Here is a 15,328-nt window from a genome sequence, read left to right as displayed (position 1 = left end):
ACATGACCGTGGTGTTGTCTGTCTATCAGTAGTTGTCCCCGATGAAGTAGGTCCTTGAAGGCTGTCAAGGCATTTTGAACAGCTAGCATCTCGTTTTGACTGATATGTAGATGCTTTTGGTTTGTGGACCAGGTGCCCTGAATGCCTCTTCCTGCCATGTGTGCCCCCCAGACATAATTTGAAGCATCCGTCGTTAGGCTCTGCCTGGCTGGGGTAGTGAGAATGGCTGTCCCTTGTTTTGGTGACAAGCCTTTGTCCACCATCGAAACTCCTGTTGCAGGCAGGGAATTGGAGTAATCATTGTTTCCAGACTGTGGCAATGTTGTGTCCAGACACTTTTTAGGTACCACTGAATTTTCCTCATATGCAGTCTTGCATATGGAATTAGTAAGATGCAGGATGCCATGAAGCCCAAATCCTGCAGAATTTTTCTTGCAGATAACTGGGCCTTTGTTGCCATTTCCTTGAAATAGGTAGTCAGTTGCCTTTGTTTGTCTGGTGTGAGAAGCCATCTGGGCAGTTGTATTTAAGCTTGCACCCAGGAATATTATCTTTTGAGAGGGTACTAGTTTTGATTTATTTTTGTTGACTGTATACCCTAGGGATGTTAAAAGTCTTATCACAAACGTCAGATGCTGTAGTAGAATGTCCTTGTTCTCTGCTTGTATGAGGCAGTTGTCCAAGTAAGGATATATTTGTATTCCTCTGTCTGCAGTAAGCAATTACTGGTGCCAGACACTTTATGAAGACCCTGGGCGCAGTAGATAAGCCAAAGGGCAGTGCAGAGAATTGGTAATGCTTTGAGCCAGCCTTGAATCTGAGGTATCTTTCTGCATGATTGACTGATTGGGACATGCAGGTATGCCTCTTTTAGGTCTAAAGTCACGAGGCAAGCCCTGCTGCCCAGCATGGGCAGAAGCTGCTGTAAGGTCAACATCTTGAATTTTGGTATATCCAGGAAAGTGTTTAGAATAGATAGGTCCAGTATTGGTCTCCATGCTTTGTCCTTTCTGGGTACCAAGAACAGTCTTGAGTAAAATCCTTGTCCCTGCTCTTGCTGTGGCACTTGTTGAATAGCCCTCATGTCCATGAGAGCTGCGACTTGTTTTTGAGCCTCTGCCCACTGATTTTTTGGCAGGTCTGGCCAACCTTTTTCCCTTGGCAGGGTATGGAAATGAAACTTGTAGCCTTGTGACACTGTCTAGAACCCATTTGTCCTGGGTTATAATGTGCCAATTTTGAGAAAAAAGTGCTAGTTTTCCCCCTAAGGGTGCTGCCAGAAGTTAAGTGCTTGGTGCAGGCAGGGGGAAGTCATTGGGACCGTTTCCTGTATGATTGTGCTTTGTCTTATCCACCTTTGGAGGTAGAAGCACTCCACTGCTTAGACCTGTAGGATCCTTGCGGCTGTGATCTGCCTCTAGGGCATCTGGATCTGCCCCTTTGAGGTCTGTCTGAGACTGGAAAGGACCAATTCTTTGTAGGCCAGTGTCTGCTAAATCTAGGTGGCTGTACCTGTAAGAAATTATTGACCGTTTGCATAGATTTAGCTTTGTCCTCCATTTTCTTCAACACCTCTTCTGCCTTAACACCAAACAAGATATCATGTTGTAAAGGAGCATCTAATAATTTTGCTTTAACATGGTCAGGCAGATTTTGTTCCTTTAACCAAGCATGCCTCCTAATGACAGAACCCGTAACAGCGGCCCTGTAGGAGGCCTCCAGAGAATCAAACCCATATTGCAAAGTATGCTTTCCAACTTGTTCAGCTGCATGCAATAAATCCTGTATTTCTTTTGTTTTCTGCACATTCAGAATTTGCCATCATTTTCTGTTTAAGCAGTGTCATGATATATTGCTGATATTTGAGCATATGAAACTGGCAATTTTAGGCCCTTATAGCCAAAGCTGCAGATGTGTAAATCTTTTTTCCCCCATCTATCCAGTGCCCTAGAATCCCTGTCAGAAGGGGTACGATTTTTTGCAGTGGAAGCCTTGACCCCTTTTGGACCCTGATAAATAGTTTCTGGGTCTGCAGTAGGGTTTTTACAAAGGAATTTATGAGAGTCAGGGACCCTGTAATATCTGTCCGGCTTAACAGGAGCTGGAGGTAGAGAGTCAGGGGTCAGGCTAGACTCCGAGAACACATCTACAATGTCCAACACAGGTGGAATAGCTAGAGGCCTGTGTTGAGGTAGTAAAAGGAAGTTTGAGCCTTTTCTTAGATTCTGAAAAATTTTGGCTCTCCCAGTGGAAGTGCTCCCTCATGGTATGCAAGGTTTCCCCAAAAGTGTAGTCCTCGGGAGGAGAAGCTGAAGGAATTGATTCTTCAGCATCAGAATCCTCATGGGGGGAAGAGAATATTCCTGATCAGAAGGGGAATCGGAAGAAATGGAAACCTGATCTGAAGATTCATAGTCTGTCTCTTGCCTAGGCCTCTTATCAGGAGGGGGATGGGAACCCCCTAATCAAGGTAATTAAGTCTTCGCCCATTTTGAGCATCTGTTTTTTGGGCGTAGAGGCCTGTCCTTGTGGCTGGTGGACTTGTTTCTTTGCCTTTAAAGGTGTTTTAGTCTTTGAAGTTGGTTTAATATATAATTGTTTAGGTCTGAATACACCCTCAAAAGCCTATGCCTGCTCAGCGGCTCTAGACCCATCTGAGGGAAGAATCTCAGAAGCTCCAATACCTTGAGCTTCCAGCAGCCTGGCAGACTCCACGTGGGAGTTGGTAGCTGCCTGCGACACTAAGTAGCGGGAGTCGGGGCTGTGAAAGCGCCTCACTGAGAACCGGCGACTTGCTTAGTAGAATCTTCCTCGTCGGTTTTGGACCTCGGTTGCCTGTCTTTTTCTTTGCGTTTTTTGTGCACTCCGGTAGTCGGATGACTATCCAACGACATTGTATAATTAAATCTTCGCCCAAAATAGCTTAATGCAAAATCGTACCGACGCTTAATAGTGCGTTGGTTAAATCTAGCACAAAACAGACAACTAGCAACGTCGTGGTCAGGGCCTAGGCAAGGAATACAGTAAGAATGAAAGTCCTTATGAGGTATTTGCTTCCCACAAGAAATACAATTATTAACTTTTACTGACATTGGTCTGGAGCAAAAAAAAAGTTTCCCCAATGGGGTACTTAGCTTTTAATGAAGACTTTGAATCTGAAACTCGAACACGAAAATCTCAGGAGTAGGCCGACCGGCACTTGCGAACTACTTCTGCTTTGGGCACCGCACGGCAAGAAAGACTGAATAAAATAGCGTCTGCTGCATCTTTTATACCCCTGATGACCTGACGTCAGGGAAGAGGCGACAGCAACCGACGCAGGACCCAATTCAGGCCGAATGAGGGCAACCTGCCAGCAGGATAACCCAAATGTAATGACTGCAACAGTGAAACACGAACATCAAAGTGCAGCCAAAGGCTGTGCAGAACACAGGGTAAAATTATTTAAAAATAGTAGCTCGAAAAACTTTCCATAAAGCATCATTTACATAAACCTCATTAATGTTAGTCTTCTGGCTTTGGTATTTACACTTCTGCTCTCCATCACTGACTTTGGTCCCTCTGATTTTAATCTCTTCTTTTAGGTTGTGATACATACTTTAAACTTGTCACTCAGCTTACTCTTGCTAATGTTCAATTCAAAATTATATTTTCTCCCAGTCTTTTCTGCAGCTGTATCTTCAAGTTTTTCCACACGTGATGCTACAATAACAGCTCATGCCTCCCCTCAAAACCACCTTCCAAACCTTACTTGCGCAACAGCTCTGAAATACGTCTGCTACAGATGAGAGTCTCAGTCTATTAAATATGCTTAACATTTAGTTTTTTCACTTGCTTTATGTAACCTAGGAATTCTGACAGATTAAAAATGCTTGGCTCAAGTTAAGAGACCTTTCCTCACCCATAAACAGGTATTGCTCTCTTTTAAATCACTTCATTCAGGCCTTGCAGATTGCTATATAGGTGAATCTTGGCTTGCTTCACAAAACTATGCATGCTACTCACCCACTACTCTGGCTCAGGATGCACCTGAATGGAACCTGAACTTTCCATTAATTTCAACTTGTGCTAATTTTTGAGGCAGAATGTTAATGTGAGGCACCACTTTCCATGGAGGATGTACACTGGTGCAGCATCTTGACTTAGGTGAATATGATATTCCAACTGCAATCAACCCAAACTCGTAAATTAAGCAGTACAGTCAAGCCAAAAAAAATGCCACTTACTCTGACAAACACAAAACTAGCTATGTGGTGACAATGAATCCTTACAAACTGTATACACATTTCCTAATAGTACACTCTGGCAGCCATTCCCACTTTGAATCAAACCATATGACCCAAACAGCTGTGATCCTTAATGGATTGATATGCAGTAAAACAGTAACTTCAGAAATCACAACAAAGAAATTATCGACTGCCAAATAAATCAACATTTAGACGAAAATTACTTCTGAAAAGACTAAAAAGGTAAAAGTCATTTGTCTACCTCACTTAATGCTCCTCAAGTACTAAAAACTTCCTCTGGTTGGGTTACGACATTGTAGACAGTAACACTTCAACCAACCAACCAAAGGATATACACTGCTACAGATATTTGAATCATGTGGACTACCTTAAAGGGGCAAGCACACAAACAAAGCACTACTGGCAAGACAAATACAGTGAAATGTTGCACATACAAGGAACACTTTAAATTCCGGAGGCAAAGTCTGATAAAACACAAGCCACTACTAAGCACTGCTTGGAAATGTGGTTAAGATACTGGACCTAAAGTCTGCCAAACAGACTTGCTGCACAGTATTCAGGATATAGTGCCGCCTGCTTACCCACCTATAGAAATTGTTTCACTCATTTCATATCTATGCTTCTTAAAATGTCAGCATCAAACTCTGGGAGAAAAGTCCATGATGACAAAAATCAGATGAAGTTCCAAGTTAGCTTCAAAACTTAAGTAAAACTGGGGGGGGCAGCATTTAAAGCTTCATTAATTATTTAAGTGCAGTAAACTTTACTCAAAAGAAAATCCAAAGCCAGAAAAGCGTGTTCCTATGTAAACCACAAAAACACCAACCATTACTACAAAGATCAAAGGAATACAGTGGTTCCATAACAGAAACGTGATAAATATATTAACACTCAAATGCGTTCACAAATGATAAGTACCACCTCTGAAATTCAAAACGTGCAAAAACAAAAACACTGTTTTTGCAGGGGGCTTTTACCCTTTGCTCCCCAAATATAGGTCAGCAGCAGCAGAAGTATTAACTTCATGATCAATGCACCTCAATGCAAGAAAACTGACAGGATACCAAAGAAACTATGTTGGGTAAAACCTTGGTGCAGAAATAAATCCAAATGAAAGGTAAAAAGTAAAAAATGCACCAAGATAACACACAGACCAGGTCTGATGAAGCAACTTTGATTGTGAAAGCGCTTACCACTTTGTACTTTGCTGTGATTAAACGTTTGCTGTGTGTTAGCTTGGTACATTTTTTTTACTTTTTACCTTTCAAAACTGACAGGATGCCACTTTGACCTTTTAAAAGTGGCCACATACTAATGATAGTAGTTGAGAATGTCGATCACTGATATCTCACATTTAAACCCTGCATCTGAATGTAGCCAGTAGTAAAAAAGCTGCAATAACTGTGCACACATACAAACCTTGCAAACAATCTGAAGCACAGATATACCAATCCCACTGTATTCTCATGGAAGGCAAAGCCTGTACACCGCTGAATACAAATGTCTATCACAAAAGACTGTGCAAATGGAATGCAAAGAAAAGCCCAATACCAAAGTCACATTTCTACACAATCGTTTAAGCACACATCAGGTTGTCTCAATTTGCACATTTAACGCCTTGGTCAATACTCTGACACACTGCTAGGTGAATAAGACATGTTCAGGCCTTCCTTTGTCAAAAAAGCTAGCCAGTTCCCAGAAAATGTGAGAGACTATTACATCTTAACCTTTTTTTAGGAAGACAGTTATATAGTTCTGAAACACGTAAAATGGTACAAACTTTCTTGCTTACCTTTGGTGCATTTGCTGCCACTTTTGCTGCTTCAGAGTAGTTTCCCTGGGCAAACAGAGCATTGAATTTGCGGGCAAAGAGTTCCTCAGCTCCAGCCAGATTATTGCGTACTGCCATTCGAAGAGCAAGGTCTGGATTTTGCAATACGTTAGTAATATAAGGGATTATATTCTCCTCTTCAACACATACAGACAGCACCTATGAAGATTGAAAAGAAATCAGACTCATGTTAACTTCTGAAAAAGTGAGTGAACTATTAAACTAGGCAATGTACCATGCTGCAAACAATAGGAACTTTTTTTTTTAATTACAGAACAGTGTTATTGCTATCGCAGTTTCAACTACATATTCAAAACTTAAAGAATAAGGAAAAAAATTCCATAAAGCTACAGTTAAGGAAGTATTCAAATACCACCACATTTAACAATTAACTTCTTAATGTACGGAAGCATTTAATAACCTTTTTAAGACTTGACTAAAAAGTGATACATAAGCAAAAAAAAAAAAAAAAAAAAAAAAAAACGAGCAACTAAATGCTTTACACTTGGATGATCAAGAGTGAAATGAGGGAGCAAGTAGAAGAGCTGCTGTGAACATAAGCCATAGAAACTCAACACTGCCAAACAAATACTTTCATCTTTAGAATGTAAAATCAGGGAACAAGCATGCCAGTGGGAAATATTCACAAGGTGTCCCAAATGCAATGGATTGGGAATGCTTGGGAATTTATGTATTTTAAAATGAAAATACATTAAGAAACAAAAATTAAGTGTCTGTCATTACCAACACATGTTTTACTGTTTAGACTTAAATATGGCATTGCTGGTTGGCATGCAACATTTGGACAGCATTCTCTAAAACAGCAACATCTGAAAGGTATTTTGGAGGCCAGCTGTATAACTTCACACTTCAATGTACAGGGACTACACAAAACCTTAAAGGTCTTAAGTATTTGGTACAAAACCCCGCCATCAACATACCTGACATCACCACATTGCACCATTCCCCCTACGAGGCATGGATCAAATTACTTTTACTAGTGCAATGGCCAACACCACATGCAAGGATCGAGTTTCAGCTATATTCCCAATGAGGAGTGCAAATGCAGTGGGGATAAAGGAGCACACCTCCATAGACAGCTAAGATAACCAAAGCTTCTCAAACAATCTCCACCAACAGGGTTGTTGGCTCCAGGCCTGCTTTCAAACCTGGGTCTCACATTGCAAAGGATGATCCCCTGCCACCAAGATAATAAAAAGCCACTGCAAAAATGTCTCGCATGAAAAAATAATTCTTGACCTGGAAAGAGCAGCTTAAGCATTTAACTTTGAAGGGCTTTAAAATAAATGAATGTCAAAAAATTTGGGATTAAATTACTAGAATTTGATATACATGCCTGCATTCCATCAGTTAATCAGACATTCAAAATGTCAGTGATTTACTAGCAAACTGCAGCAAATAAAACAGGTTCTCACCACCATCATATAGCCAAGAGACCATTCTCTTGGGTCTAATATCATTCTCTTCCATTCAAAAATGGATTGGGGGGGGGATGCAACACTCAGATGTCAAGCCTTAAAGTCAGTGCATGTTGTGGCATTACATGCAGTACTGTAAAAAGCACCCAACTCCACAGCTCACTAGTCCATCCTCAACTACTGATGAGTACAATTCCAACAAAAACAACATCGGACTGTCTGCACACAGCATGAAAGGACATAACTGCCTGATTAGAGATAATTCCTACAGGGAAAACAGACAGTGAGTCAAGTAATTTGGAATCACCAAGCAGGATCCCTCTATAGATCAGTGTGGTAAGGATGTTACTTGCTGGACCTACAATGGAGAAGACACTCTAGCAGTAAAATCTGCTAGGGTGGAAGAAGATACAGGACAGCTAAAAGTTTAGACAACTGAGAACTGAAGGAGAAAGATATGAAAGAGGACTGATTGTTAACTGTCAAGGTTGTAACGAGATTTGGTGACAGAGTCAAAGAAAACTGAATGCAGTAGATGTCTGCAAAGTAAATGTTATTGAAGCACCTAGAAACTGTCATTCCTATAGTGGAATGGTCACTGATAGCATTATTTTGCAGTGGATAGTGGGACTGACTAGTGGGAAAATGATGATGCATTTGACAATCCACTCAGAGAAAATTTGCTTAGCAAACTCCAACTAGCCTCACCTCACATGGTGTAAAAGACAGGAAAAGCTACTTGTTAACTCATGTACCCAATTTCAGGGTAAACCCTGAGCTACTAAAGGCATATTTAGGGCATCAAGGTCTCTGCCCTGGGAATGCCATCAAAAGGAAATGAATGTTCTTGTTTACAGACAATTCGGAAACCACTTTCAAGAGGAAACATTTTCAAGGTAAGTCTAATCTTTGCAAAAAACTGATATGGTTCTTTACATTATTTTTATTTACATTTGTTTACCGGGAAATTCCGAATGGACGCAGATCCTTTTTCAGCAGATGCCCGGGGAGAAAAGCTCCACATCATGTACATGATAAATAGAGATACAAAGTTGCAGCAATAGCAAACAACATTATAGGGTGTTGGCTTTTATACAACAATATATTGATTATCAACGGTATATACAGTAAATGCTGCAAGTTAAGATAGTGTCTTGTCGTTTATAATATTAGTAAAGCTGTCATACAAGATTTTAAAGTATGTAAAGACAACTAGCTAATTCTGACTGTGGTTAGTAGTGGCGGTAGTATAGTTGGGTTAAGAGTCTAGGTGGTGGTGGTGGTGGGGTGCCAGTCTGGATTAGAATAAGGACAAAGCCAATGCAAATTTAAGTGGAATTTGAGTGCAGTCTTGAAAAGGCTGCTGGAAGGTAGAGTAGTTACAGAGGGTGGAAGATTGTTCCAAAGTTTAGGCTTCTGCTGAGTTTTTGGGTTTGATAACAGTGAGTTGATTTTTGTTGCTTGATCTTAGGGCCCTAGTGGGGTTTGAAGGGATGTTAAGGGGGTGGTTAATAAGTTTATGAGCAAGGGTGAGTTGATTAAAGTGAAAGAGTTGTGGGAGTTCTAGCCAGTTTAGTTCTTTAAGGGAGATATAATGATGGCTGCGGTAGGAGGTTCCAGTGGCAAATTTAGCAATTTTGTTGTAACAAGCATCCAGCTTGTGTAGGTCTGTTTGTCTAAGGTTGGTAAGTATGGGAAATGCATAGAGTAGGGTGGAGATTTGCTGGGAATTGGCTATGGAGATTCTAGCGGTCTTGGTTAGGAATTGGCAGCTTTGATATAATGCATCGTTTCTTGTGAACTTTTTTATTGAGAGAGATATGTGGGTGTCAAATCTAAATTTGTTGTCGATTTCCACACAGAGTAATTTTGTGTATTCTGATGAAGAGGTGATGGTATTGTCTTTGGTGAGAATGTTGAAGTTGGGGGGGGGTGGCGTTGGGTGGCTTTGGAAGGTTGAAACAGCAGAAGTGTTTGTCTTACTTGGGTTGAGTAGGAGCCGAGCATTCCACTCCTGTTGGCAACTTTGCATGAGGGTATGCAGCTCAAAGATAATGTAAGCAGTGCTGATAGGTATCAGAAAGCATTTTCTATATGACAATCTTTCAAGCATCACCAAACCAGCCAGTTCAAAATATGTGAGGTATCAGAAAGCATTTTCTATATGACAATCTTTCAAGCATCACCAAACCAGCCAGTTCAAAATATGTGAAAGAATGTCGATCGTGACAGGTGAAATGCCATGGAGGGAAAGGTCATTTTTGAAGGATCAAGAGTTGCAGAGCTCTTTGAATGGAATTGCATGACCAGTCAGTGCTGGACCAAAAAAATTCTGTGTTCCACTAGGTCAAGACAGGAAGAAACAGCAGACAAATTTTCCCACAGTCAGAGTAGGGTAAACGTACATCCAAACCATGCAAGTGTCTTAAGGCCAAGATGACCTGCAAACTGAAACAGTCTGTGGCTACAGCTCTGCCCAACTGGAGAATTTCTTCCATTTGGCAAAAAAAAGTCTACTTGGTGTAAGACTTCCTGGCATTCTCAGTCAGTTCTGATACCATACCTGAAGGGTCCAGTGGAATCAGTGGGTTTATAACAAAAAAACTTTACCATAGAGATAAATGTCATTCCAGCTGTTGAGGAACTGCTTGCATCATCAGAAGCCTAAGAGCCACAAAGCACACCCTTCAACATCATGAGATAAGTAGATGGAGCTTTTCTTCCTTAAATGTTGCCAACAGGAGTGGAACCTGTTGAAAAGGTAAGTAGGTGAGAATTACCATTGCCACTAGATGGAGAACATGCTCACAATGAAATCCACATCTTTCTCTGCTGCAATGAACAGAAGATAGGGGATCTGATTACTACTGAATAAGTCGGTTGCCAGAATGCAGAGTCTGGGAAACCAGAGCCAGAAACGAGGTTTCTCACTCCACAACTCCAAAAATGAATGAGGTCTCAATGTGTGTCAGCATTTTCACTTCTCCTGGAATATGAACTACTGAGTGGGACTAGCTCTGTATGGCTCACTGCTACATCAGCATCACCTATCTGCACAAAGGGTTCAAACTGAGTATCACTTTGCTGGCTTAGGTAACATACACTACTGTGACTGCTAAACCAATGCTTCCTGTGAGGATCTTAGTTTTCCTCCAAAGTTTTCAGAGCGAGGATTTCCTACAGCTCCACTCGCCTGGCATATAAGGTCTGTTTCCCAACGGAAACGCTACTCAGGAAAAATGGAGGAGTTCCTGTGAGGCCTGCAATCAACCAGTGAAAAGTACAGTTATGCACTTATACTCACTTTAACAGTAGATATCTGAATAGGATCACTAACACTGTATCCATCCTTTTCCATGAGAATTAGCTACAGGCAAGTATCACTGTGGTTAGCCTGCCTTACAGAGCTTTTGGACATGCCCAGAATGCAGCTAACATTTCGCAACATCTACATCTGGTTAAAAAGCCCAGTCATCTGCTGTGTTTTTTTTTTTTTTTTTTTTTGGCTATCAGTGTGTTCTAGTGCCTCCATCACACACAGGGAACTAAATGCACCACAGCTATGGTACTTACCCCTTCTGTCCCATACTAGTAGAAAGAAGGCTGGTGAAGCCATCTCAAAGGTCTTGTGTGAAAGGTCTGAATGATACAAATGTTTTCCAATGCATGGCAGAGAGATGAATGGGAGGTGGAAAGAAGAAGAAAGCCCTCCTAACCTAGTTATGTTTTGAAGGGAGGGGAAGGTACATGTTTAACAGAGGAAAAGATAAAAAAAAAAGTTTACTTAGTAAAATACACCTCTTTACAAGCTTCTTCCACCTGTCTAAATGTAAAGGAATAAAAGAAAGGTGGAAAGGAACCAGTACTGCAGAAGTAAGAATATTATTTGAACATTAACTGTAATGGTGAGTGTATTCATTCAGATGTAGTGTTTATCATAATTACTGCTGCAGTACTTACTTTATTTTACTTGTGAATCATGGTATCACTCAATCTATGGGATGATTAGTAAAGTAATTAACTACCTTGACAGTGGAGGAGACCAGAGCATGCCCTGAAGGACTGCTACGGCAATCTGAATCATATGTCTAACAGTAGTACCTGGAGAAGGTGTGGATGGTGGTTCAAGATATCTCAAAGCTGCTCGGAGCAGAGACATTAAGAAGGCTGCTATGTAGGCTGCTTCTCTAAAGGACTGTGCTTTTACCTGACCTTCCAATATTTATCCATGATGATCGTTAACAGAAAATGTAGTTAGCCAGATATTTAGTGCATTTTCCATCACTGGTATGACCATTACCTATCATAACAGAGACAAAAGTTGCAGTCGCCCTTCACGCATGCTAGGTAGTACCTCAAATGTGTGTACACACCCCTTAAATCCAATATCCCCTCCCACTAGTTTTGGGTCTACTATAGAACTTCTAAAATAACTGTCTGATCCAAACAAAATTCTGAAACCACTTTTGGCAAAGAGGATTACTTTTAAAACTTACTCTGTCCTTACTGAAAGCTACATATGGTTCACTCTCAACAAACAGCCACCAATAAAAGAACTTTTCAGGATTACTGGTTTGAAAACTGTCAAGGTGCTCTATTCAGGCTGAAGACTGAGAACCATAAAGAGGCAGGCTATAAAAGATGATATTTGCATCTCAAAGAATCTTCAAGAGCTTGCTGAACAGCTGACGTATTCAAGAAGCATAGGTTCTGCTACAGAAGTAGGCATGTTGTCCTCAGTCACACCATACACAATCTGTAATTAGCACAGTAGGATTTCATGGTACTTGTATTCCAGCAGAACATGTAGTACCTCCTCAGAGAAGTGGCCCATAATGGGACTAGGCTCAAATTATCTATGCCACAAACATGGGACTCGTACTGGGAGCATATATGACCTACTTTACTGTGTTAACAGACTACATAGCTTTTATAATGGAAACAGTTTTGAGTATTTGTAACAACACTAGCCGTACTGGACATGGAGGGGGGCCTTTTGAACAACCCTTACTTTTTTTCCCATTTTATGACTAACTCTTGAGAAGTGTGGGAAAAAGCAAATGCATTGGTCCTATTTAAGAGAAATCATTCACTACCCAAGCCACCCCCCAAGCATACGTAATCTGATACAGGATATCTTTAGCTGGTAATTTTCCTGTGATACCTACCAGGACTACCTCTACCCCCCCCCCCAAAAAAAAACACTCTGGACTAGGTACTAGAGTAAGGTTTTTACTCTATTCCTACTCATGAAGACTAAGCCTGGCTCTGTGACACAGAGATGCATCCCTCACTGCAGCCCATGTGACCAGAGTTCAATTATTGGACCTAGCACTGGAGAAGCCAGGCAGGGAGAAGAACGAAAGGGCATGGCCCACTCACCTCTGCCTGGAGAATGGGCTTGTGTACACACTGGGGCACACAAGGCAATGAGATCATCCTGGTGAAGACGTGGAAGACCACCACTCATGCTCCAGAGGGGCAGGACTAATTGACTGGAATGCCCGTCGCAGAAGTGAGGGGTCATCCTCAATTTATGACCCATTTGCACAGCCCTTCCTGGCACCTATCATAGTGTGCACAGTTAGGGCTGGAGAGAGAAAAAAATATGAATCACTCCTGATAGTTCCTTAAATATGGTCCCCTCTCAGATGACCCTCCTCTTGAATGGAAACAAATGAGCTTACTGACCAGGAGAGGGCTGAAGGCAGACAGCCAAGGTAAACACACACAAAAAATGAGGCGTAATTGAAGGAGGGCCTACTGAGCTGTTACATCATAGAGTACAGGTCTAAAGGAATATATGTGACTTGGAAGAAAAAAAGTGCTTTGGGGGTCATGTCACAAGCCATCATGCCAAGCACCACAAAACAGGAGTTGTGTACCACCCCTCTCCATATACCACATCAAAGTGCTGTCTTAATTGTTTTTTCCCTCCCCTACCAGTAATGAGGCTGATGCAGCTCACGTGCATCTTTCAGTGTTGGCATAATGGTTAAGGTATTTACCTCATATTCACAAGGTACAGGCTTGGATTTTCACCCCTAGGGAAACTTGCTAGACTTAAAAATAGCCTGCAAGGGCAGCTAGCCTAGTACTTAGCTATGAACCTATGAAAATGGGCTCAAGTGTACAACTGCCTACTGATGTAGAAAAAAGTACACTCACTTTTGTAAAAAGCGCCACCCAAGGCCTATCCATCCACAGCCCCATTTTTCCCCATTTGTGTACCTGGGTCAGGGTGTCAATTCAACGGTGACAACCTAGAGCAAAAGTTTACACCACTGTCTGGCCAGCTCTGACATGGTTCTTCCATACCACATACTTGCTTGCATATGCACACACGCACATATATGACCAATATTCAATTAACCTACTGCATATGTCCTTGGAATGTGAGAGAAAACTGGAGAGCCCAGAGAAAACCCATGCAAACACAAGAAGGACATACAGACTCCACACAGGAGGCACTGTATTGTACCACAGAACACCTTGCTGTGAGGCAACAAAATTATCTGTTGGGTCACTGTGCCACCTAGCACTTAAAGGAGTCTTCTGGAATAGAGGTGTTAAGAATGGATGTAAGTAAAGGGAGATTCCCAAGCTGGTAACTCAGTGGATGGAGTATGACTAGGCATATGCAGATTTTCCATTGAAACAGCTTGGATCAAGAGAGTCCTGCAAGGATGACTAAAGGTCTACTCCTGAAAACACCATGGCTAAGAATGTGATGCACACTGAATATACTGGAAAAAAACAGCAAAAAGATGAAAGTACAGTTCTAGTTAACATACCGGTTACACTGCATAGCCTTTCCAATTTTTATTGGCAAGCTGCTTGGTTCTCCTGGGGGGATTCATATTCTGAAAGTCTTTTCCATCAGTGGAGTTCTCGCCTCAACCTTACATCTGCCTTGGCTTCATTGTCTTTCATTCTGCTTTGTTGTGTGCACTTGGGTGGTATTCCTCCTACTCTATAGTGCCAATCATGGCAATACCTGGAAATTCCACACTTCCTGTTCTACCCAAGGATTACTGCAGCTCCATTTTGTTGCCTTTACACTTAAACAGCATATGCATTATTCTGTCCATGCAAGATGCACTACTGATCAATTTTGTTGATTCACCATTATCTATTTGCATTTTCTACAAGCACTTTCTCAAGTTAAATGTTTTTCTGTGATTTATTTTTCAAGGGGCTAATGCTGCCTGCATTTCGATAAATTCCTTACTGCCTCTCACCTCCCTAAATATATTAGCATTCCAAATTTCCCACTTACTACTGCGTTCATCTATATCCAATAATTATATTCAAAACACTTAACCATTTGCTTCCTCACTTGCTCTTACTTACCAAAATACACCTTGGTTTTCACTGACAGCCTCCAATGAGACTCTGTGCAGGCACAAATGGCTACTTCTCCACTACCCCAATGTCATTTTTAAAAAATGCCAATGGGTTTAGTGACATTTCTAACACGAAGTCCCAGAATTGGAGAATAATGTTTTGAATCCGTTGTTGCTGCGTTTAGACTCACTGATGGTGCGATTGGATCATTTAGAACGTCAGCACAGCGTTGGTAAAGCACCGCTCTCACTTGCCTCTTGTTTGTTAAATGAACCTGCTGTAACGGATACAGATAGGGCAAAGGGTTTGCCCGTACCTTTACCTTTTAACCAACAAAGTATTGAACCAGGGCAGAAGAATATTCCGGCCATTGGAAGACTTGAGTCACTTAACCGACAGCCTTATGTGATCGCAACCGACCGTACAGAAGTTCCACAAAGAGACAACGGAGTTTGTTACCTTGA

General features: G+C 41.4%; 1 protein-coding gene across 1 annotated transcript in view; it reads right to left on the bottom strand.

The window, feature by feature from the left end:
• Positions 1 to 15,328, bottom strand: part of CLTC (clathrin heavy chain) — a 2,794,584-nt gene that overhangs the window by 2,167,996 nt on the left and 611,260 nt on the right. The window contains exon 8 of the mRNA XM_044054892.1: positions 6,040 to 6,237. Within this exon, the coding sequence (XP_043910827.1) occupies positions 6,040 to 6,237 (198 nt within the window). The remainder of the gene's footprint in view (positions 1 to 6,039; positions 6,238 to 15,328) is intronic.

The sequence above is a fragment of the Protopterus annectens genome, chromosome 13.part0 (assembly GCF_019279795.1).
Source record: "Protopterus annectens isolate FY-2018-M chromosome 13.part0, PAN1.0, whole genome shotgun sequence".
Classification (NCBI taxonomy): Eukaryota; Metazoa; Chordata; order Ceratodontiformes; family Protopteridae; genus Protopterus; species Protopterus annectens.
The sequence above is the reverse complement of the archived record's forward strand: the minus strand, read 5'-3'. Positions and strand labels throughout refer to the sequence as shown.